We start from the raw sequence: 22599 nt of genomic DNA, 5'->3' as shown, positions 1-22599 counted from the left end.
AATGTCTCAGACTGGTGGGTCAGCAGCTGTTGGGCATAAACAAAGCCCAAACCTTAAAACACTGACGGAGTCAAACAATTTCAACATAAAAAAAAAGAAAGCAAATAAAAGAGCAGGATTATGTTTTAACACAAAATGGGTTTGGAGTTGGCTAACAGTAGAGCAGCAGGAAAATATCTGGGGATATATTTTCAACAAATGTGTGTTGGAAACTCAAAAATCTATGAACACACCACATCAAACTCTTCAAGGAGCTGACAAGTTGTTTCTGAGGCTAGAAGACTCAAAACCTTCCAGTTTCAGTGACAAATGTTTCAAAAAAATTTTAGTCAGTGAAAGCATATAAATCTAACTACTTAAATAGAAACCTTTTTTAATTGGCTAGACATGTCTACTATTTATTCAAGCTGCAAAAGAGCAAGACATTTGGCAGATAACAGGAAGGCTGGAAGGAGTATAGCAAAGCTATTATGTTTCCCCATTTCAGCTGAATTGAACATTGTGCATTTGCAAATGTTAGCATTTCAGAAATAGAGTTGAGGTAAGAATCTAAAGTTTCTATATATATATATATATATATATATAAAAAGCTTTACAAAATAATTTGTTCAGTAATATATTTTTCTCAAACAGCAAGAACACTGACAATTAAAACAAGCAACATCTGGCAGATTTTTACCAGCTGTACAGTTTTCTGAACAAGACAGGAAAAGTTGGATGTCCTTTATATCTGTGTATCAATTACAGAAAACTGAATAAGTGATCAAACTTGTGGATCAGGTTTGTGTATTTCAAGACTAAGAAAAATTTTGATCTGAACACAACCTGCACACCGATTTTTAGTATTAGCAGGGTCTAATAACAAAAATCTTGATTCTTACCAAATTAGTTGGAGATTTTCAATGTTTTAGATTATATACATCATACCAGTAGGTCTTAAGCATCTTTGACTTCAAGATGATAATCAGATCCACTTCAACAAGTTTTCTCTTATTTCAGATTCAATAATGTCATCTCAGATAAACTGTTTATTTGAAATGTGCATGAGAGGAAAATTAATCTCAGCAACTGGAAAGCCCAAAAGAACTCATTGGACTTTCTGCATTGCTGTTTTCTATTAGTCACAAAAGATCTTTTTTTTTCCCTTCTTTCAGCAGTATCGGATTTCTTTGCTTTTTGCAAATACAGCCAGCGGTCTACAAAACCACAAAGCATTTTTTCTAAGAAGAGGGAAACAAAAGCAGGGAGGGGAAAACATGAAGAAAGTATGGGGAAAAGGGTGAGATAAAGTTAAGAAGCAAAAAGGAAGCAGACGTTAAGGTCTTGGGAAGGGGGGCGAGTTAGAAAAAAGATAAAGGTCAGAGAAAGGAGGACGACACAGGAAAGCATTTAGAATAGAGGAGGGGGAAGGAAAAAGGAAAGACTGTGTGGATGGTTATGTTGTTGATTTATTCCACTTTTGGGCCTGAGGCATTCCTCACTAACTAACTACAGACCTCCAAACCGGGATGCAACTACATTTTAAACAGGCCGAACAAACATTTCTGTTCGCTGCACAATCCTCTTAAAAGTTACAGAATCCCTGACTCTTCATTATAAGTATAGAGGCGCTGCGGCCAAGACCACTGAGCCGTGCTACAGCTGTTCAGTGTTGATCTTGACGGCATAGCAAACAGGTCAGAGGTCATGTCCCAGTTTAAGTTGGAAAAGAGCTCCTCTGAGGTTATCCCTCTACATGACTACCAGTGGTTCTGACCCGCGGTACAAACTGGCTTGAGTCACAAGAGAGGAATCCAGCGTAACAAACGGACTGGAAACTTGGAACGCAGAGCGTTTTTGTAAATCACTGGGTCACTGGATCCCTAAAACTCTCATCCCATAAAGTGTCCGCTTTGTTTGGAAACTTTTACAACAGCAGGATACAATTTGTGGGCCTCTCAGATTTTATTTAGTAAGACATAATGGATTTGAACGTTTTATTTAAAGAACAAAGCAGACATTTCTTAGAGAGGATGGGTCAGAAAAATGCCTGCCTTGAAAGTGTCCGCTATTCTTTGAATGTTTCCACATTTGACCCAGTAAAACCACAAACTCCAATGTGTTTTATTGGGATTTCATGAGAGACTAACACAAAGTGTATAATTTTGAAGTGGAAGTGAGATGATAGTTTTAAAAGGTTTTACAACAAAATATGCAGGACTTGTGGGATATCGCTGACAACAAATAGTTGTCCTGTCACAGATTCTCTGAGCTTTGGAGATCTTCAACTCCTGCAGGGTCACTGTTGTCTGGTTAGGCACTTCCTTTTTATTTGATGAACTGACCAAAGTTCACTAAGACGTTCCAAACGGCGGATTTGCCTTTTAGTCTTGGCCTGCTTCTCAGCAACTTCATCCTTGATGAAGCCTCTGAGGCTTTCACAGATTATCATTGTTTATACTGAGATGAAATTATAAATAGGTGGACTTTTAATTAGGTCTGAATCAAATTTCTCATTTCAGATAAAAAAAAAAAAAAAAAAAATATATATATATATATATATATATATATATATATATATATATATATATATATATATATAAGCAATTGGAATCAGTGCAAATGGATAAAAAAACATTTCAGATTTTTTTTAAGAAAACCATGAATTATTTTCATTGCATTTCACAATTTTGTGTGAAAACAGATATGCAAAGATATGTGACAAAATATGAGGAATCTTTTCCAAAGCACTATTAAGTTTTCAGCTATAAACTATTGCCAATAACGTGCATACCAAAGCAAACACGGCATCTTTAAACAAATGACATACAGAAGTATCATGTTCTACTTATTTTGTGCAAGCACCACCGTTATTTCAAATCTAGGTGAATAAATAATCTTTAAGTGCTTATATGGAGCTCAAACTCAACGCATAAGAAATCCACTAAAAGCTTTTTTATGTGACTCATTTAAAACCATCTGCTTATTTTGAGCTATATCTTACATTCTCTGACAGGACAAAGGAGGTCTGTGTCTGAATCCCATCTCAACATTGCTGGATTTGGTTTCATAAAGATCCAAATGCTAAGTTCTTGAGACGGTTGTGGGCTGCTGTAAATTATCCTCGGAGAGATACAATCTAAAATGTTCTCCAGTTCCAGACTTTTCCAGCACTTCTCATAAGAAGAGAAGATGCTCCAATCCCAGCGGATGAACTCCAGCACTGATTAGTTTTATACTCCAAACCACATGGGGTTATGGCTGACAAACATGCATGCTTAAACAAACACTTTCCGCCCCGGACAGTTTATACTCTAATAAAAGGAGGAAATTGGTGGAGTGGCAGTGCAAGCAGGGTCTGTTGTGTTATTAAAGTCAGAGCAAAGCTGAGTTCCCAGAGTCATCATTCAGCTCAATGAAGAAATGTACACTTTGCCCTCAAGGGTCTAAACTGGACATCATGTCATCAAATAATACAATATGATGGTATAGCAGATGAAAGGATCCAATATTTCATTGGAGCAGATGAATATAACCCATCTGCTCGGTTCTTGTGTGATAAATTTCATTTGTACGCTGTAAAAACATACAAACAATTATTCCTAGGCTTTTAAAGAAATGCAAATTGCTGCAGTGACAACCGGATCCCACAGGTTTGTCTGGACTGCCAGTGGAATGTGTTCACTCTCCCAACTGTGGTGGCACACAAGAGAGTCGTTGTGTTTCTAGTCTCCTCAGCTGCTTCTGACACCGAGATGCTCACAAGGAAAGGATTTCTCAGCCTTCTTTGAGGTTTCATGTGCATATTATTAAACTCTAGCATGCATCAATGTAAAAAGTGCATGAGTGCATGCAGGAATGTTATGTTCTGACAAGCCAATCCAAAACTCGTTTGTTTAATTTCTATCTCGACATCTATAATTATGGAAAGCAATTCCACTGCTGAACGACATTCCTCACATAAATGCAGTTGAGTGAATTTCTATGGTTTACAAAACTATACAGGCCCGAATAAACTAAGATACAGTAAACATAAAAATGTCAGTTTTCAGAAGATGTTGTAGCAGATATGAGCCGCAATAAATATTTTTGTAAAACTCAATTGGAATCAAATATCAAATCAATTTAATATCTTTTCAATGATATTAATTGCATCTAACCCGCTAATTTTATCTTTATATTTTTACAACTGTGCTACATAAAATAGGCTGTTTCTAATTTATTTATGAATAACACTAAATATTTAATGACAGTAAAGCAGATTAACAAAGGGTTTTTAGAAGGGAAAATTTTCAAATCTAAAGGGTGGTTCTTTAAACACTTTCTGCAAAATAAGTTAAATTAAAGCTTAGCAAGCCATTATTTGCTAGTTGCTCACAGCCAAGGGATTGTAATGTCATTAGTCTGCCTGGGGAAATGTTTATCTTAGTAATTGGGTCAAATTGTATTTGTGAAATGGTTGACTGTCAAAGAATAGATCCATGCGGCCAGGGAGATCAGAAATCTGACCTCTGTCCTCACACATGGCTGACCTCAACAAATGTCCAGACAAATGCCTCATCTCATGGTCACAGAGATTTTAACCTTCAAATGTAAATGAATGCTTATAAATATGTAAAAACTACATGGTGGGATGCAATAGGGTTGATAAACGTGCTTACAATTGTGACTGCTTTTTTAAAACATAATGTGAACAATAGATAATAATCAGGAAAGTATTTATCAGCCCAGAATAGATAGCTCAATAACAACACAAGCCTACTTCTTAATGAAGTATGTAATCAGAAGAGTCTCCAGGCTCTGCAGCACACAGCAGTCTGCCTGTATGACGTGATGGTGTTATTCAGGTTCTGTGCGGCCATCAGGACGAGTATTTATGGACTGTGACTGATCCACATACTAAACTCAAGAGTGCACTCAGGAACAATATATCCAGGTCTAAAGTACTGAGTATTTATTTTCTTCAACCCATCCTTGATTTTATTTGACTTAGACACTGCGTATAAGTGATACTACTGCTTCATTAAACAAATTAAATACAATCTCTACTGCATCATTTGTTCTTTACATTATATGATCCTTTTTAAGAACAGACATCTGCATTTTGGTCACAATCTGCGCTGCTTATCTCATAACATGAGCAGCAGCAAGATAATTTCAGTTTGTTTTAAAATAAGCTATTTTGATTAGTATGTGATTCTCAGACTGTATATCAATTTTTTTCATACAATAAAGAAAAAAGGCATTAATCATTCCTATTTATTATAAATTCCATCATATTATGTCATTACTATCTTAAGACAAGTTGTTTACAAGAACTTAATGTACAGAATACTAAACTTTTTGACATTCTGCTCTTTATTTAGAAGCATATAACCTGCTAATAATAGTTGAGTGGCATACCTGCAGTAGGCAGAAAAGCCACTCTGTGCTTGTGACTGGAGCTTCAAAATGAAAGTTTCATCAATAAGAGCAATGTGTGGTGCTCCCTTTAGTTTCCATCTACACCATGACTGTTTTTTAAATGACTGAATATATTTTCAAGCAATCAAAATGGTATTTCTTTAAGCAAACTAAGTGTTGAAGCTTTCTTACAACAAGCTAAACAGCAGTGTACAGCAACTGGTGGGGAAGGGCTCTCCTATTCTATACTTGAAGTGGGGAATGAAAACACGACTCAGTCACTTTGGCATCTTCTTAAAAAATGTTTTTGATTTATTAAAAACAGTTTCGAAACCACAATATTTGTATTCCTCACTACTTGACACTGTTTTCATTGTTACTTTAATATTAAAAGAGTTGGATTATTGATGTACTGTCTGTATCGGTATCATAGTCACCATTTGATCTTTTTTTTCTCCAAACACTCATAAGAGATACTTAAAACCACAATATCTGATACTATTATTCATACCTCTCTTTCTTATATTCCGCAAAACCAGCATTTATGTTTTACATCTTATTCCCTCCAGCCAGATCATGTAAACTAACAGGCTATAGAATCAAAACCTTATCAGTTTACCCTCAAGGAGTGCAGGTTGCATTCATGAGATGTTTTGCATTACAAATTTATGACGCTGGATTCCAGTAAGACTGCATTATCCAACGTCACTCACCAACCGTCTTGTTCAAAAACACAGAAGGTAAAAATGACCTGTTCTGCATCACATTAAACACTGGTGAAAGGCAACGGTCTGTTCTTGGCTTTCAATGCTCAGAGGACACAACAGAGCTCCTTTCAACAGCCGTGTGTGTGTAAAAGTGTGTGTTCTGCATGCCTTTGAGGGAAAACAGAGGCTGACGTCTATCTGGAAAGGTGAGGGGCGGTTGGACTTTTCCAACGGTTTGATTTTATGACAGAGCAATGCTTGAGCAGTGAACAACAAAGACTGGGATGACAGAGAGATGAGGCCCAGAAACCACGACCACAACAATGGCAGAAAGATGAGACAGCAGAGCAGAAAAGAAACAATGAAGGTGAAGAGAAACATAATCTAAAGGGGTAAACAAAAAAAATCCCAGAACAATAAAGAAAGAAACCCTTTGATTTTCCTTAATAGCAAGTTTTTCTTAATAGAAACTCAAAAAATGATGGCTAACCTTTCACTATTGGCTATAAGTAATCATTTACTATTCTTATTAAAACTAAACTGACCACATGTACTTTCATAGCACATGTAAGTACACTTACCGTGTACAAAAACTGTACGTTTTTACAGTACAAAAACTGCTTTCTAGAATTTAAAAATGGTCAAAATGACAAGAAAAAAACATTTAAAAAGGCTAAATCTGTATAAAGTTTAAAGTTTAGAACCTAGTATTTCCATAAAGTAGATTTTATGGACTGCACCCATGAATTATGTCTTAAACTTAACATTCATGTCGCCACACATGCAAATATATGAACAGACACTGCACAAACAGAGGCTGAGACCGAAATGTTTGAAGCAACATTTTACAATCACTTATCACCTGGACTCCAAAACAGACATCCACTTTAAGGTAGGAAGGAAAACATACCAAAGAGAAAAAAAGCTCAGTTCCCACAGATTTCTTAGAAACCCCCCCACACACAATCACATGCATGTACACAAACACTCCCCTGCTGGTATGCAACGCACTTACCGTGTGTAAAATGTGTGTGCGCAAGTGTGAGAATGACTTGTCCCCTGCTGAAGTGAAGAGCACCAGTGAGAGGCCAGATTCTGCTGTGGCAGATCCCTGCTCAGCCCTCCCACTCAAGTCTGACATGTGACTCAGCATGCAAAGCATCAAGATCCGCCCATTTCCTCCAAACATCCCCCCCTCTCCAGAGAAAGAAAAAAATAGATCACAGTGAACAGAGACAAAGAGTTATTATCTGTTTGTCGGGAGCAGATTCTAGTCAGGAGCATAGACTAGGTGTGTCTACACAGCCCCTTTAAATAACTATTATGCTTCTTTACTCCCAGGATAACTTAATACCCTGCTTAGTCTGAGTATTTTATAAGGTCTGCTTCAGTACATCCCATTCATTCATCAGACCTAACACTCAATGTAGAAACAATTTCCTTTGCATGTGATGCCTTCCTAAATTTCTGCAAGCAATGAGTAAAAATGATCATACTAAGCTTGAAAAGTTGGTTGAAGACTCAAATTAAATCTATTTCTGATCAGTGAAAGCTGCCTAACAAAATATTTGTAGGTCAGACTATGAACAACACTCTTCTGTGGAGAAGTTACTGCGTGGAAATAAGAAGTCAACTATTATGGAATTAGTGACAAAATAAAGTCAGAGGAAACACACAAGATGTAAAAAGATATTTCAAAAGAATTCTTTCTATTTCAAGTCAAGACATGTTTGCATTTTATTCAGGCTGCAAGACAGTGAGACTTTAGACTATAGTAAAAAGCCCTAATGTAAAAAAAGTTGATCTGTTAAGTCTTTTTTTAAATATCTGCCTGGTATGGAAGATGCTACATTTCAAATGCAGCCGCTAGGAGATCTGAAAGTTAAGGTAAGGGCCTACATCAGAGGTGCCAAAGTGTGGTGCAGAGGTAATTGGACATCCTTGGAATAAATTTCTCCAGGCACACGACCAAAAGATCTGTAAAAGTTTGGTCCAACTGGAGATGAATGTATTCTTAAAATGGAAAAAGATTGGGTACACAGTGCTCAGCTTTAATAATCCCCCTTTTATTTTATTTTCACATTAAATAGTTCTACAAACGCCCATCCACGCTTAATCTAAAGCAGACTTGGTTGAACTAATTTATTAAACTTGGCTAAGTGCAAGTATGTTACTTTTTTTTTTTTACAAAAACTGGACTAAATCCTGTTCTTGCTGCTGGAAAAAGCAATTTTTTTTGGTTGTTGCAGATATTAGAGAGGCACAGCAGATTACATGCCTTTTATTTTAATCATTAAACGTAAAAGATTTTGTTTTATATTCTGAATTTAATAAAAAATCTAGAAAAATATTACTTCACTGCACATTTTGAATAGAAAAACATTTTGTCTTGCATTCGTGGAAGGTACCTGCAGTATAAACGTTTTTAAAACAGCATGCTCAAGTTAGAGAAATTTGCAAATAGTTATTGACCATTCACAGCAGGAAGACCAGAAATAAATGTTTTGAATGTTGTAAATTATACTTAGATAAAATTAGGAAAATAGTTAAAAATCAGATTGAGCCAATTAAAGTTTCACAAAAACTTAATAGGAGAACATTTCTCATTTGTAATAAGAAATCTTTACAGAGAAGAAATACAGCAACTGTTTAACTTACAGTGATAAAAAAGGAAGAAAACACAATTAGAGCAACTTCAACCACATTTAATATATGACATATGGTAGTGACTTGGCTTTAAGCATACCAGGCTCTTCATTACTTTTCTTCAGGTGCATGTTTGTGTAATTATAAGGTAAGGGAGACAGCTGTTTCCCTTCAAAGTATATTTATGCTTCCACGTATGCATTACTCTGAATTTAACCCCAGTGTTACAGATGTATAAACACCATGCGTCTGAAAATCTAGGGAACACCAAATGAAAGGAATTACTTTGTGTAATCTTGTTATATCTTCTCACCCATAGTAATAGCTTGATGTACCCAGTGTTGGCTGGGTTCTCCAACAAAAACACAGGTGATCATACGTGTCTGGTAAAAACACAGTCAGACCAAATATGGAGAGAAAACCAGCTTTTGCTACTTCACAAATTAGGAAAAAAAGAAGAAAAAACTCTCAATTTTCCCAAAAGTGAAGTCTCCTGGTCTCTTTCAGTTAGGCTGTCTCTGTTTAGATATGAAAGTTTGTCCTATGACTTCACTAACCTCAATCATGTTATGTCTACTTCTTAAAGCTTATGGACAATTGTTGAACAAACTTATTGGAGTTGTCACACTGAAGCTCATCTCCCAGAGATGTTGCCTTGCACCTGCAAGGAAAGTCAGACCATCTCCATCTGTAAATCTTCTGTCCTTGAATAGGAAACCATATCTTTTGTCTGTGTCTCGCAACGCATTTCACTCTGACATGTACAAAAGTGTTTGAGACTTTATGTAAGATATTAAAACCAGAATTGGTGCTTTTCACCTTGACGTGCCTGGATGTTATTTTTTAATAATTTTGTGCTGGACATCAGAGGATGCCAGCAAACAGCGTTTTGGTACAGACCAGGACATAAGGCTTCAATCTCCTACCTCATGTTAAGAGACATTAAGAGAAGGGAGGGCTGATCATTGGCTTAGCAGTCAACAGTGGATTTATGAACTTAAAGTGAATCCACTGTTATCTGGTGAGACACTGAGTGTAATAAATTATTCTGTCATAATCTAGAAAAGACTGGATATGTTTGAATTAAGGTAGGATACAGAAAAATCCCAAAAGTAGAGTCCTTATGAGTTTTATACAGCAGAGTTCTAGAGAACAATGGAAGACCTTTAAAGGCCCTTCTTTAAGGTATTTTTAAAGGTAGAGTCACTGCAAAGCTGATTTATCTGAGTCTGTGAAGGCGTTTGCAGAATAAAAAAGCATATCCCTTCAATTTCAGAGTAAAAAATTTAATCAAGTGGTACCAAAGTCCCATTTCCTCCCGAGAGAGAAACGGCTGACCTTATGAAAAGAAAATATGGGCCTAGATATGCTTTATGTCTGTTTGGATTAAGCAAAAGATTTGCAATTTTTGAAAGGTTAGAAGAAAAAGTTGAGTGAAATTTAAAAAAACCCACTTAATCTATATTCTTTCTCAGCCTCATTGCAGGGCGTCTGAACTTTGACCTCAACTCCTGTTCTTCCATGTCTACAATGATATCCCACTACCAGCTGATAACAGCGATCCAGGAGATCATGATCAGTTCCAGACACTGAAGCCTCACAATGCAGGGGACATTTGGAAGGATACTACATGCTTGTGTATGGGTGCTACTGAGCCCTACTGACCTCTGCGAGAATGCTCTAAACTCAGGGTGGAGGAGGAACAAATAATCAAGGAGATGTGACAGCAGAGAAGACTGAACAGACCTGTCAGACATTTATTTCATCTGGGAAACCTGGACATTGACAGAGGGACTGTCTGAACAACCCAGAGAACCAACACCATGAAATTGAACCAGTTGGGCTGACAGGGAGTGGGAGGACAGCGGGAGGGAGGTCTATGCTGCAGGGACGCCAGTAACAAGAGACTGAGCAATGAGACATTGCAGATAAGTTATCCACACACTGGACAATGCAATGAAGAAATTCTTCCTTGCTCACTTTGTTCACATAAAGACATTTCTGGGCTAATATCAGAGCACTGTTCTCAGTTTTTTCCTAGTTAACTCTGCATCTTAAAAGAAAAGGAAAATTTATTTATGTTTTAAAGTGAAGTGCAAATAAAGAGGTACACCAAAAAGACACACACACACAAAATACAACATTTAACTGGATATAAAACTGTAGATAAAACTTCTTTTACAAGCTGCTCTCCACTTTCATGTTTGGACGACAAAAAAAATGGAAATCTTGTTTGGGGTTGAAGCTTTGTTCTTACAAATGTTTTTCTGCAGATCATGGAGACAATTAAATGACCATACTGCTTATGTTAAAGTAGAAAATAAAGGAAGACAACTTGCATTATTTAAGAAAATATTTAGGGGAAAACATAATCCCATTTAAATCTTTCATTTGATTATTTAAGAAGTTTCCCTGCTAATGAGAAATTATTATTGTAGATGGGCTTCAGACAAACTTTTCCAAAATCTGAGCATGAACATCACTGTCTCTCTGGATCCAAACACTTTAGATTACCAATGCAACTTGTTTTATTTAAGAGTCTGCTATTGACTATAAAACCTATTTTATCCTGGACACCACAACTCAGTCCAGTCACTGCATTATTCACCCAAAAACTACCAGCATTGGCACATGCTACCATGTTTCAAGCAAGTTAAATTAATCCTCTTGTAAGATAGCCCTCCCCCCTCTCCTTTTGAGCTTCTCCTTAGAAATGCAGACTTCTGTGTGACCCTGCATGCATGCAGAGTGAGTCATTCATCACTTAGTCAATGGTGCACTCCTTTATTAAAGACCCTGCTGAGCAGGATATCATGTTTAAAGATTAAAAATCCCCATTTCGAGGAGAAGAGGACATTCTAACAGAAAGCCAGTGACATCGGGTTGATGTTTGTGGACATTTCTGAGCCAAGATGTTGTCATGTGTTGGCAAGTGAGAGGGTAGGACTGCCTGGCAAACCGCTAGCAGAGTTTATTGCAGCTGTCCAGGGCCTTCCACACATGTAGTTTTGTTTTTCCTGTGCAGAAAAATTCAGGCATGTCCCGGGTCTGAATGTTTTTGTTTATATTTTCTACAGTCCCTAGCAAAAGATCTCACTTTTCCTCATTTTATCCTATTATAACCACAACATAGTTTACATTTTATTCAGAGTTTATGTGATAGACCAACATAAAAAAGTGCATAAAACGGAATTGGAAATAAAATGTTATGTTTCCTTTTTGCTAAATTCTAAGAAAGAAAATGTTATTTAGCCCAACTGAGTTAATCTTTCTTTGCAATTACAACAGTAAGTATTTTAATGTTTATCTGTACCATCTTTTGCAACAAGAGACTGCAACTTCAGCTCATTCTCCATTGCAAAACTTCATACATTCACACCAACTACCGGTAATTACGTTTTTAAACATAAATTTTATAGTCTAGACACATACTCTCATTTGGATTAAGGTCCAAGGTTTACCTGGAATATTTGGTAAAATGAATAACCTTTGACCTAAGCCATCCATTGCAGCTCTGACTGTATGTGATCCTGGTGAAATGTGAACCTCTAACCCAACCACATAACCCTCTGCATTGCCCAGTATTTACTGCCATTAATTTTTCCATTAACTTACCATCTGCCATATCTTTGTAGAAGAAAGTTAGGACATGATGCTGCCAACACCATAAAGACTGTGTTTTCAGGGTGATATGCAATGTTAGTTTTTCTACACCTAATTTGTCTGGCCAGATCACCTTCTCCTGTGTTTTCTGTGTCCTCACCAAGCTTCACTTCTCATGTCTTAACAGCCGTTTTCTTCTTCCATGACAGGCAGATGTGCGGTTTTGCTGGGGATCTTTGTATTTCTTCCACAGTGAATAATGATGTGCTTTAGTCAAAAAACATGTATTATTTTTCTTGTACTTCACAATTTAACAGTGTTTTGTCTTGTCATAAAATAATTATGTAATGTGACAAAACGTGGAAAAAAGTTTGAGGTGTAAGAACACTTTTGAAGCAGATGTAAATATTGTAATTTAAGAAGTGTTGTGGTCTGCATTGTACTGTAAGATGTGAGACAAGTTTCTCCAAAAGGTTTAGTCACACCATGGTTATCACATGGATGTTTTTCAGGGACTCCCTATGTGAAACCTGTGGGTGGTGATGAAAGAGGAACTAAATATTTCCTTTGTGTGTGTTATTTTACACTCTTTTGCCCTGCCCAGAGGGAATAGCCAAACCTTCATTCAGGAAATTAGCTGATGTAAGTATGTCTGTATTTTAGTGCAGTTGTGAGTTTATGGACACAACCCAAATCAACTGTGAAGTCAAATGTTTTTTTGTTGGGGGACAAAAACATTTTCCAGAATCAACCAAATAACTGTTTTGGAGGAAAGCTTGGTGTAAAGATATCCAAATCTAAACTCTAAACTGGGTATGTCTTGAGAAAATAAACTAGAATAATTTTCCCAAAAAGTAGTGAAAACATTGAGTGACTGTGTGTTGTTATGAGGGTGTCGCATGCATACAGCTCTCTGGGAAAAGCGGAAGTTATTCCTCGGATGTGAGGATTTTTAGCAACAGTCAAAATGAGCCTCCATCAGTGTTTTGAAAACAGATTGGAGCCTCAAAAAAAAAAAAAAACGTGCTTTCTGGATAAGTTAAGAGTCAGAAAGTAGATCCTCCGTATGTTTCTAAGTGTTAATGATTGCTACAGAGATTTTATGGGCTCAACGCCCTGCAAATTTTAGAAAGATGGGCTGTGTAAGAGCATCTCCTGCTGGCAGCTAGAGGTATTGCAGCAGTTAAGTAAACTGAACAGAGAGCTGTGCAAAACAAAAGAAGAAATAAATAAATAAATAAAACAAAACCAAACACAATCAGTTAACGTGGCGGAATGGGTGAACTTCAACATGCTATTAATTTGTTGCTACAACAAGAGCAATATTTGAATTAGTGTTGAAAGATAGGCAACTCATATTCAGTTCATTATTTACAAGATACGACTGAAGACCTTTGGAAACCATTGGGCGTGGCATACCCAGCCAATCAAAACAAGTACTATGGCCACATTTCCCATTACAGCTTTCAACTAAAAGATCTGGTTTCATTAACCAGGAAACAGAAACTCTAAGGAAGTAAAATCAGCTGAACACAAAACACAGAGCTCAGACAAACATCGGTCTACAGAACTGTCAGGTGGGTAAGCTTTCTTATTCAAATAAGAAAATGTTGTTTTAGAAAAGGCAATAATTTAGTAAGTTTAAGCATATATTTAATATTCAAAGGAGAAATGCATTGTATAATTCTACATCTATATTTGAAAGATGTAATCTTTTGACCAGGAAATGTATTATTTTTGTGTAAACAGTGACATGTCAGTAGTTATTGCTGATTATAAGGAATACTGCAATAGTGTAAAGAGCATTTTAAATCCCTAATATAAATTCAAATTTTATTGTAGTAGCATTACCTCACAATGAAAAGACTTAATTGTTTAATGAAGTCAGCAATATCGTAATTATTAGCACTCCCAAGGACCATTTTCTATGAGTGTATTTTGAGATTTTCTCTTTATGAGTAATTTACTAATTACTCAAAGAGTAATTACTCATAATTACTCATAATTATGAGTAATTATAAGCTTCTAATGTGTTGACACACATTAGAAGCTGTGTCAACTAAACCCATCTCGTTAGTGATGACAAACCATCACTCCTACTGCCAATCTGCAAGCACAACAAGTGACAAAAGACATGAAGCATCACCTTTAATAAAATTAAATTACATTCAATGCGCTTTTCAGTGAGAAATCTTTTGTCCAGGTTGCACAAACAACTGATTTCTGCACTAATTATTAGTTGGTAGCACTGTTGCCTTGCAGCAAGAAGGTCCCACAGTCCAAAACATGACTGTCAGGTTAACTGGTCTCTCTAAATTCTCCTTAGGTGTGAGTGTGTGCGTGCATGGTTGTTTGTCCTGTCTGTCTCTGTGTTGCCCTGCAATGTATTGGTCTCCTGTCCAGGGTGTACCCCGCCTCTCGCCTGAAAAGTTTTGCTGGAGATGGGCACCAGCACCCCTCCTGACCCCAATAGGGATAAAGGTGTAAGAAAATGGATGGATGGATAGTAATTTACTTATTTAGGTTGATCCGAGTTTCCAGGAACTTCTAATTAGAAATCTATAACTATGTTTCTATGGCATGAATATGACAAAGATTAATTTCTTTTAACCTCTCCTGCTATCCTGGATAACGATCCATATTTATCTCGCCATCAGTCATAGTGAGAAGGCTTGTGAGGCATGAAATAATCGCACTGTTGGAGAACTGAATAGGTTAACAAGTTTTTATACTATAAACTATTTATACTATCTACATGCCACCTAGTTGTTTGGAAAGCCAGAAAAGTCTTTTTGAATCTGACCAAAAATGTTAACACATGGAGCTTGCTAACGTCTACTGGGAGTTTAACTGGAACCATGTGCTTTAGTCAGATGAGCTTCAGCTTTTCAGCAACAAAAGCTCCAGGTGGGCTTGGTAATAAAACACAGCAGAATTATGTGAGAAAAGCTCTATGTATATTGTTGAATATGGTGAAGGATGTTTGATACTGTGAGCATGTAGTCTACTTTGGGAATGGCTAAAGAGCCTTTTATGTGTCCTCAAACCTCCTGAAACATACAAAAGGACTGAGTGGTCGCTAAAGCCAGTGTCAGGGGTGATTTTGTAAAAAAAATTAAAATAAAAATAAAACTAAAGGTTTTATTTTTTGAAAGGTTTTTCTTGCATAGTTGTGCTGGACAAAATAAAAAAAAATAAAAGCTTACCATTATTTTTTTAAAATGTAATATCTTAATGCATCAATTCAGAACCTTTAACATTAATTTTCTAATACATTTCTCTGTGAAATTGATTCTTATTGCTCAGTATGAGTTAAATAAAGTTATGTTAAAAACAAATATCTCTAAATCATTAGCGTGTAACTCAAGACAGGAAAAAAAGGTGTATTTTCAGTTAAAATAATTAGACTAAATTTTCAAAAAGTGTATGCAATGATATTTTATGATATAGGTTTAGTAATTTCTAAATATTCCTACAGGATGGCGAAGTTCTCAGGATCAAGTCCAGGTCTGTGTGTGGCTCTGCTACTTCTCCTGACCTCAGCATCAGCAGTGCAAGTCCTCAACAACATCAATGACTTGAAGAAACTCAACTTTGGCTTGTCTGTGCCAAAACATAGTCTTTTGCTCCTGCACTGGTTTGCCAATGAAGTTGACATTGACAATAACAATATTATAAGGCTAACCTTTGACCCTGATGAAGGCGATTACGGCTCACATCACTATGGAAACTATGAAAGGCTTTTGGATCCATTGCCTCATGGAAACGTCAGATATCGATACTTTACTGTTGGTAATCTCAATCAAGATTCGTCGTCTGATCTCCCATCTTACGTTGTCCATCCACGAATTGAATATGAGGGAAGAAACAGAGATCGGATCATATTCAGAGTAAGGGAGCAGAATGTCGGACGTCAGGCTGGGCATGTAATAGACAGAGTCTATATCACGCAGCATTTTGAGACATCAGATAATCAAGGGACAAGGTATGATCCAGACCATACATACCAGATCACTACCAGCCTACTGAGACAGATCAGTCAATTTTCTGTGGAAGTGAATGACTTGAACACACTGACAAACCTCAGAGATAACGTCAGAAGCAACGCTGATTATTCCCAACTGAGGGAGATTAGAAACTTATGGGGTGACCTTGCTTGTCTGGGCTTATTCTTGTTTATTATAATCCAGGAAAAGTACTGCCCTAACCAGCAACCCAACAACAGACGTCAGCCTTCTGCGAGAAGAAACACACAACCTGATTATGTTGTCAGCATCCCAGAGAGCAGACCAAGCAGACCAAATAGAAGCTCTGAGGTGTCCATAAGAATCCCTCATCATTACAGTAGTGATATGATGCTTCAGGTGGTGACAGATTCAAAAGGAAGAGCCAGAATAATTTGGAGAAATGTTCCAGTGAATAACTACAAAAGCGGTTTAATGGTTGCACTTTATAGGAGCGATGAGGACGAGGAACCACTTACTTATAAGTCTGTTAGAAACGCAAAATCAGGCACCTATGACACATCGGTACCACTGAATGAAGGCCTACAGGTCCGGCTTCATGAAGTGATAACAGTATGCTTCTTTTGGTCCCGTGCTGGAGTGGAGATACACAGAGGTCCAGAGTTTAAGAATCCTACAGCAGCCGTTACTATAAAAGGCTACAATGCAAGCCTGCAACTTTTCGCAAAGGATGGCAAAGCTTGTGCACGCTTATATGTGAAAACCTCGTTCACCGATTGGATGTCTCAATTCAAAGACTCATGGATAGGCTTTTACACATCTGCAGATAAATCTACAAACAATTATGAATGGTGGCAGTGGCAATGGGCAAAGAAATTTGAACAGAAAACTGATTTGCATAGCTGTCTGGACACTGTTGTTTATGAGTATTGCTCTAATATGACAATTGCTCCAGGAGTCCAAGCAAGATTCATACTGAAAGATAATGAAGAGAAAGCACGCACCCCCGGCTGGAAATGAGAAAGACAGCATCAAATGCACTGAAGACAGTCTTGTTGCACTGAATGTATTGTATAAAGCTGAATGTTATTTTCCCTGCTTTTCAAATCATTTTGGTCCTGGACAATCAAATACAGTGAACCCTCGTTTTTCGCGGGGGATGCATTCCAAAAAGAACCCGTGATAGGCGAAATCCGTGAAGTAGTTACCTTTATTTTTACAATTATTATACAGCATAATTAAACACTCTACATTAAAACCAAAGAACAAAACCTGTTAAACAAATAGAACGCTTTCTTACAAATAACTACAGTAAAATAATAATTTTAATCATCAATACAAAGTACATAAGGACAAATTGTGACTCACGTATTTCACTGTTCCTCTGCCTGTGATGCTGCGACCTGCATTATAGCGAGGGTTCACTGTAATCTCAAAGATGATCCTTAAAATCATTGCAATGGTACAGAATATCAGGTGTTAATTAACATACAGAATGTCAGACTGTATTCCAGATAAATTGTACGGTGTTTTTAATAAAAGTGATGTAAACAAAAAAAAATCCATCAAATAAGGATTAATTCATTTCTGACAATGTCCTAGAAACATTGTGACTGAGCTTTCAGGCCTCTCTGACTAGATGCAAAAACAACTTATTTCCATCATTGTATTTGCTTGTGTGCCCACAAGTGCAGAAGTGAAGTGTGCAGAAGAGCCAGCCACCAGATGAGTTTCATTCGTGCAATGTTATGTACAAATATGGCTTAAACAGCTATATCTGTGGAACTAAAGGCTTTCGTCCTCTTTGAACATAATGTGCTCTGAGTGAGGCTTACTGTATAAAGTAGACACAACAACATTCCTTAACAATGAACAGCTGGTCAGAGTAATCTGAAGACATTTTATTATTATGGAGCGAAAGAGTCCAAGTGATGTTAATAATGGTGAGGATATGGTTAAAATATTTAAGCTGCATTGTGAAATACAAACATACATACTCTCTCCTATATTACAATGTTGTTGTGCCGTCTAAAGTCTAGATGCAAGAAAGTTTTTTTTATTAGAAAAACTGACCTTTTTAATTACAGTTTAAGTAAGCACAGAAAAGAAGACGATATAGGTAAGTAAACATACAGATGTAAATTAGCTGGCAGCGACGCTACTTTATTTATTAATTAAGCTACTTCTGAAAGGCAAGTGGTGGCACAGAATTTTATTTAGGATGTAGTGAAATGGGTCTTAAAATATGAAAGGTGAACTTGAACATCAGTATCTGTGTGTAAGACATTTTCTGATTTTGCTAAAGAGGACAGGTTTAGTCACAAGTTGTCTTAATAGTTTGTATTTCACCAACAATGACACTCATGTTTTGAAACATTGTTTTATTTTTACCCATTAGAGTAGCTAATACAAAAAAATTTAAATCTCTTAAAGTAACAATGAAACAAAAGTAGAATATTAATATGTGATAGTGCTTTAATAGTTGATATTTGCATCAAGGTTTCAAATAAATCCAATGTGAATCTAATGATATTTCTTACACTAATCTCTTTGCACAACAACAATACTTAGACTAGAGACATCTGAACTATTTACTTGCAGCCAAGAAACAATTTCTGATTATATGTAAGTGCAGTTTTTATTCCTTTTACTGAAAATAAAACCAAAAACCTATAATTCCCATTTCTGACTCAACTACTCTGACCTGGAAAAAAAATCCCATCAATATGTCACATTCAGTAAATTACAATATGCGACATAATGTGGCTCATTTGTCAGATTAAAAGTATCTTTTGAAAATAACTTCTAGGAAAGTATTAAACATACTTTACAATAACCCCACATTTCTATACAAGATAAATGTTTTTCAATAGTCCAATATATTTTTTATTTGAAATCAAGTTCGAGCAGAACAGCATTCCTTTCTCGATGATTTAGTTTTCCATTATTACGCATCAGTCTTTTCAACCTGTTGTAAATTCGTCCGATACGTCACTTCAGTTTTCTTTCCTATGAAACGACAACTGAGAGAAACACACCGCTCCCGTCAAACACACACAGATCAGACACCTGACAACAGCTGATTGTACTGGTAAGCTCTTTAAGTTACTGATTTGAAAATACATATTGAAACCTTATGGCAGGTATAATTAACAAATATGATTATGACAAATATTTTTTTTTAATTATTTAAAAAAAAAAATTTTATGTAACTTCTGATTTTAAATTTTGTATTCACTATATTACAGATGTTTTAATTTTATCCATTTGTCTAATTGAGTTTGACAGAAAAAAAAAGGTGTTCACATTTAATGATGGAAAAAAGTGACCATTCAATGATTTTTGTTCATTAATGTGTTCTAAAAGAACAACAAAAAACATGAAGGACTACTAGGGAGCCTCTTCCTGGAGAATTTCTAGAAGGGCTGCCCAACATTAGGGAAAAATGTAATTGTAATGGTATTGCTAAAAAGTTTGCATGACTATATTGCTTATCATGACCAATGTTTTTTCTGACTACTGTCTGATTTTACCATTTTTAAAAACTGTCCCAATAAAATACACATACATTTTTGTGGCTATTTTAGTCCCCAAAAATATACTATTTTAACTAGTTCTGCAGCATCAAGTTAATTTATATTAAAATGGCATTGAAATTTCTTGCTTCGCAAGCTGCAGTAGCTCTAAATTGTATTTAGAGTCCTATGTTTGGTATGTAAAATAACAAGCTAAACTAGTTTCTTTTTGACTGCAGCTTGCAGCTTAAAAAGCATGTTGGAAAGCTGCTAGCCTGGCCATTGCCTTCCTCTGTTATTGATCAAAATCCCACTTCACAGACAGTCTGTGCTTTCTCCTATTAACTTGGATTCCCCCGGTAGAATTTCTACCGAGCCAATCAGCAAACAGATGGAGAAGTTATGAAGAATGAAGTTTATTTGCTGTTGTGTTTTAGAATTGTAGTCTGCCTGTAGTTTCAGCAATGGCAACACGGGAAGTGAACAAAGCGGTGTAGTCCAAGTTGGTCATGTTTGCAAATATTAAATTAACATTAAAGCTGCATTATGTAACTTTTATAAAAAATATTTTTTATAAATATAAATGAATATAAAATTTCTTATAAAAACTGCTATGTTGTGACAGTATGATATGAGACAGATAATCTGTGAAAAATAAATAAATAAATAAAGCTCCTCTGCACTCTCCCAAATAACTAGAAACAACTAATGAGTCAGTTGCTCGTGTGGTGCCGCTCGTGGTATTTGAAAATAATATTTGTCGATACAGTTGAAACAAGAAGTGTGCATACACCAAAAAAAAAGATGCACACCTTTTTTTTCCTCACTAAAATTAAATCTGAAAAACTTTTCTTATTTTCAGACCGAATTACAAAAATACTTTACAATAATGAGAAAGAATGTGTCAGAGATTAAAGTCTTAAAATCAGAGTTTACATACAGAATGATTAAAATTCTGTGAGGGAAAGATGATGTCATGAGTTTGGAACTTTTGATAGATTAAGTATATGGATGGTATTATGTTGTGGGGCAGTTTTAGTGCAGGACGAACTGGTACGCAAAATCATAGGGGAAGAAAATTATACAGAAATACTCAAGCAACATCTAAAGACATCAGACGGTTAGATAAAGCTTGGGCTCAAATGGCTCTTCCAAATAGACCCTATCTAAGCATACAGTCAAAGTGGTTAAAAAGACTTTTAAGGACAACAAAGTCATTGTTTTGGTGTGGTCATCACAAAGACCTCTCAATCCAATAGAAAGTTTGTGGGTATATCTGAAAAAATATGTCACCAATATTCTGGCATTTAGCAAATAAAAAATAATATTGGTAATTCTAATGGACCTAATACAAGAGAAGTTAGGTCTAATTTAACATTAACGAAAAAATATGTACCTTTTTATTTGGTGTATGTAAGATTTTGAAAATAAAATCTTACATACACATTTCACTGTGTGACAATATCACTTGTGAAAAACTTGATAACTTTGCATTTTTCTTACTCTGGCCTTTCTCCTGTGCATTACCAGCACTCTCTGTGACCTCCAGCATGTTAGACATTGTAATTTATGTGAAGTATGGACGACAAATGCAGTGGAACTCTATACAAAAGGCAGAATATCTCACGGACATATTCATGATTCCATGAATATATTAATAAAAAAAATAATGCATTCCAAACAGTTCTTTGTAATAATATAGCACACATTGCTGTGACAATATAATGCATTGTGTAGCCTTGATTTCAAAGAAATACGTATACAAACAAAATGCAAGGCATAAATGAAAAATGTTGTTCTGAAATATTTTTTTACAGGCACCAAAAATATGACTGAGCTCACTGTATGCTCAGTCAATGCAGCACCGAGAAGACTCAGCACCATCAGTGAGCTGGAGCAATGCTACCTGTCTACAGAGACAAACATCTTAAAACTGCTTCGCTGGTTTGCCAATACAGTTACATTTGAGAACACCACCATCCTGCTGAACTTTAATCCAAAATTTGATTATGGATCACATCTTTATAGAAATGACGAGGAAATATTGGATAAGCTACCTGACGGGTACAAATACTACACAATTGGTAACATTAATCGAAAGACATCAAAACCACTTCCATCTGATGTGTCTGACAACCGGGGAAGAGATGCTAACAAAGCTCGGATCATATTTAGAGTCAGACAAGACAACTCTCAAAAGATAATTGACAAGGTATACATAACTATACACAATGATGGCCAATCAAGTTATAATCCCAACCACACATACGAAGTAGACGTCAACCTTTTAAAACATCAACGTACCAATACCATTTGTGAGATGAAACCATCTGATGACGACAGTGATGACAGTGTTGAAAATTCGTCACATAGTTATGTAAAGAGATTATGTTGTACTAACACAGATGATTACAGGCCTCTTAGTCACGCAACTGGCACAGGCCAAGGTCAATGCAACTGGTGTTTATGTTGTGCAATATTTATCGTTATCTGCATTGCTACATCTATGTATGTTGGTCTTATGAGAAAATAACCAAAGCAGAGAAGAAGTCCCAAGAACTTACGGCAAATTGTCATTATGATGCTTTAGGTAATGAGAAAAACAAATCCAGCATGATTACTTTAAGAACAAAAAATAATTTTCATTTTATATACATAGCTTTGTACAAATATATTGTTAAGTAGTAATACATTGGGTGGCTGGGTGCTGGTCATTTCGCAAGTTTTTTTATATCTGCTCTTTAAAGTTTTAGTAATTTCATAACAAGCTTTTACCAGGTA

At 36.1% G+C, this 22599-nt stretch overlaps 2 protein-coding genes across 6 annotated transcripts in view; one reads left to right on the top strand and one right to left on the bottom strand.

The window, feature by feature from the left end:
- LOC102219068 (septin-9-like) overlaps positions 1-22599 on the bottom strand; it is a 98870-nt gene that overhangs the window by 13660 nt on the left and 62611 nt on the right. The window contains exon 1 of one of the 5 annotated variants that reach the window (XM_023348699.1): positions 7105-7181. The exons of the other annotated variants lie outside the window; for them this stretch is intronic. The gene's annotated coding sequence lies outside the window, so the exon portion shown is untranslated. Of the gene's footprint in view, positions 1-7104; positions 7182-22599 lie in introns of those variants that run through there. 5 annotated transcript variants of the gene reach the window in all.
- LOC102219329 lies at positions 13817-17507 on the top strand. Its single transcript, XM_005806352.2, has 2 exons — positions 13817-13915; positions 15817-17507. The coding sequence occupies exon 2, from the start codon at positions 15818-15820 to the stop codon at positions 17321-17323; it is 1506 nt and encodes a 501-aa protein (XP_005806409.1). The 5' UTR covers positions 13817-13915; position 15817; the 3' UTR covers positions 17324-17507.

Source organism: Xiphophorus maculatus, chromosome 16, assembly GCF_002775205.1.
Source record: "Xiphophorus maculatus strain JP 163 A chromosome 16, X_maculatus-5.0-male, whole genome shotgun sequence".
Classification (NCBI taxonomy): domain Eukaryota; kingdom Metazoa; phylum Chordata; class Actinopteri; order Cyprinodontiformes; family Poeciliidae; genus Xiphophorus; species Xiphophorus maculatus.
Note: the sequence above shows the minus strand (reverse complement) of the source record. Positions and strands in the feature narration are given on the sequence as shown.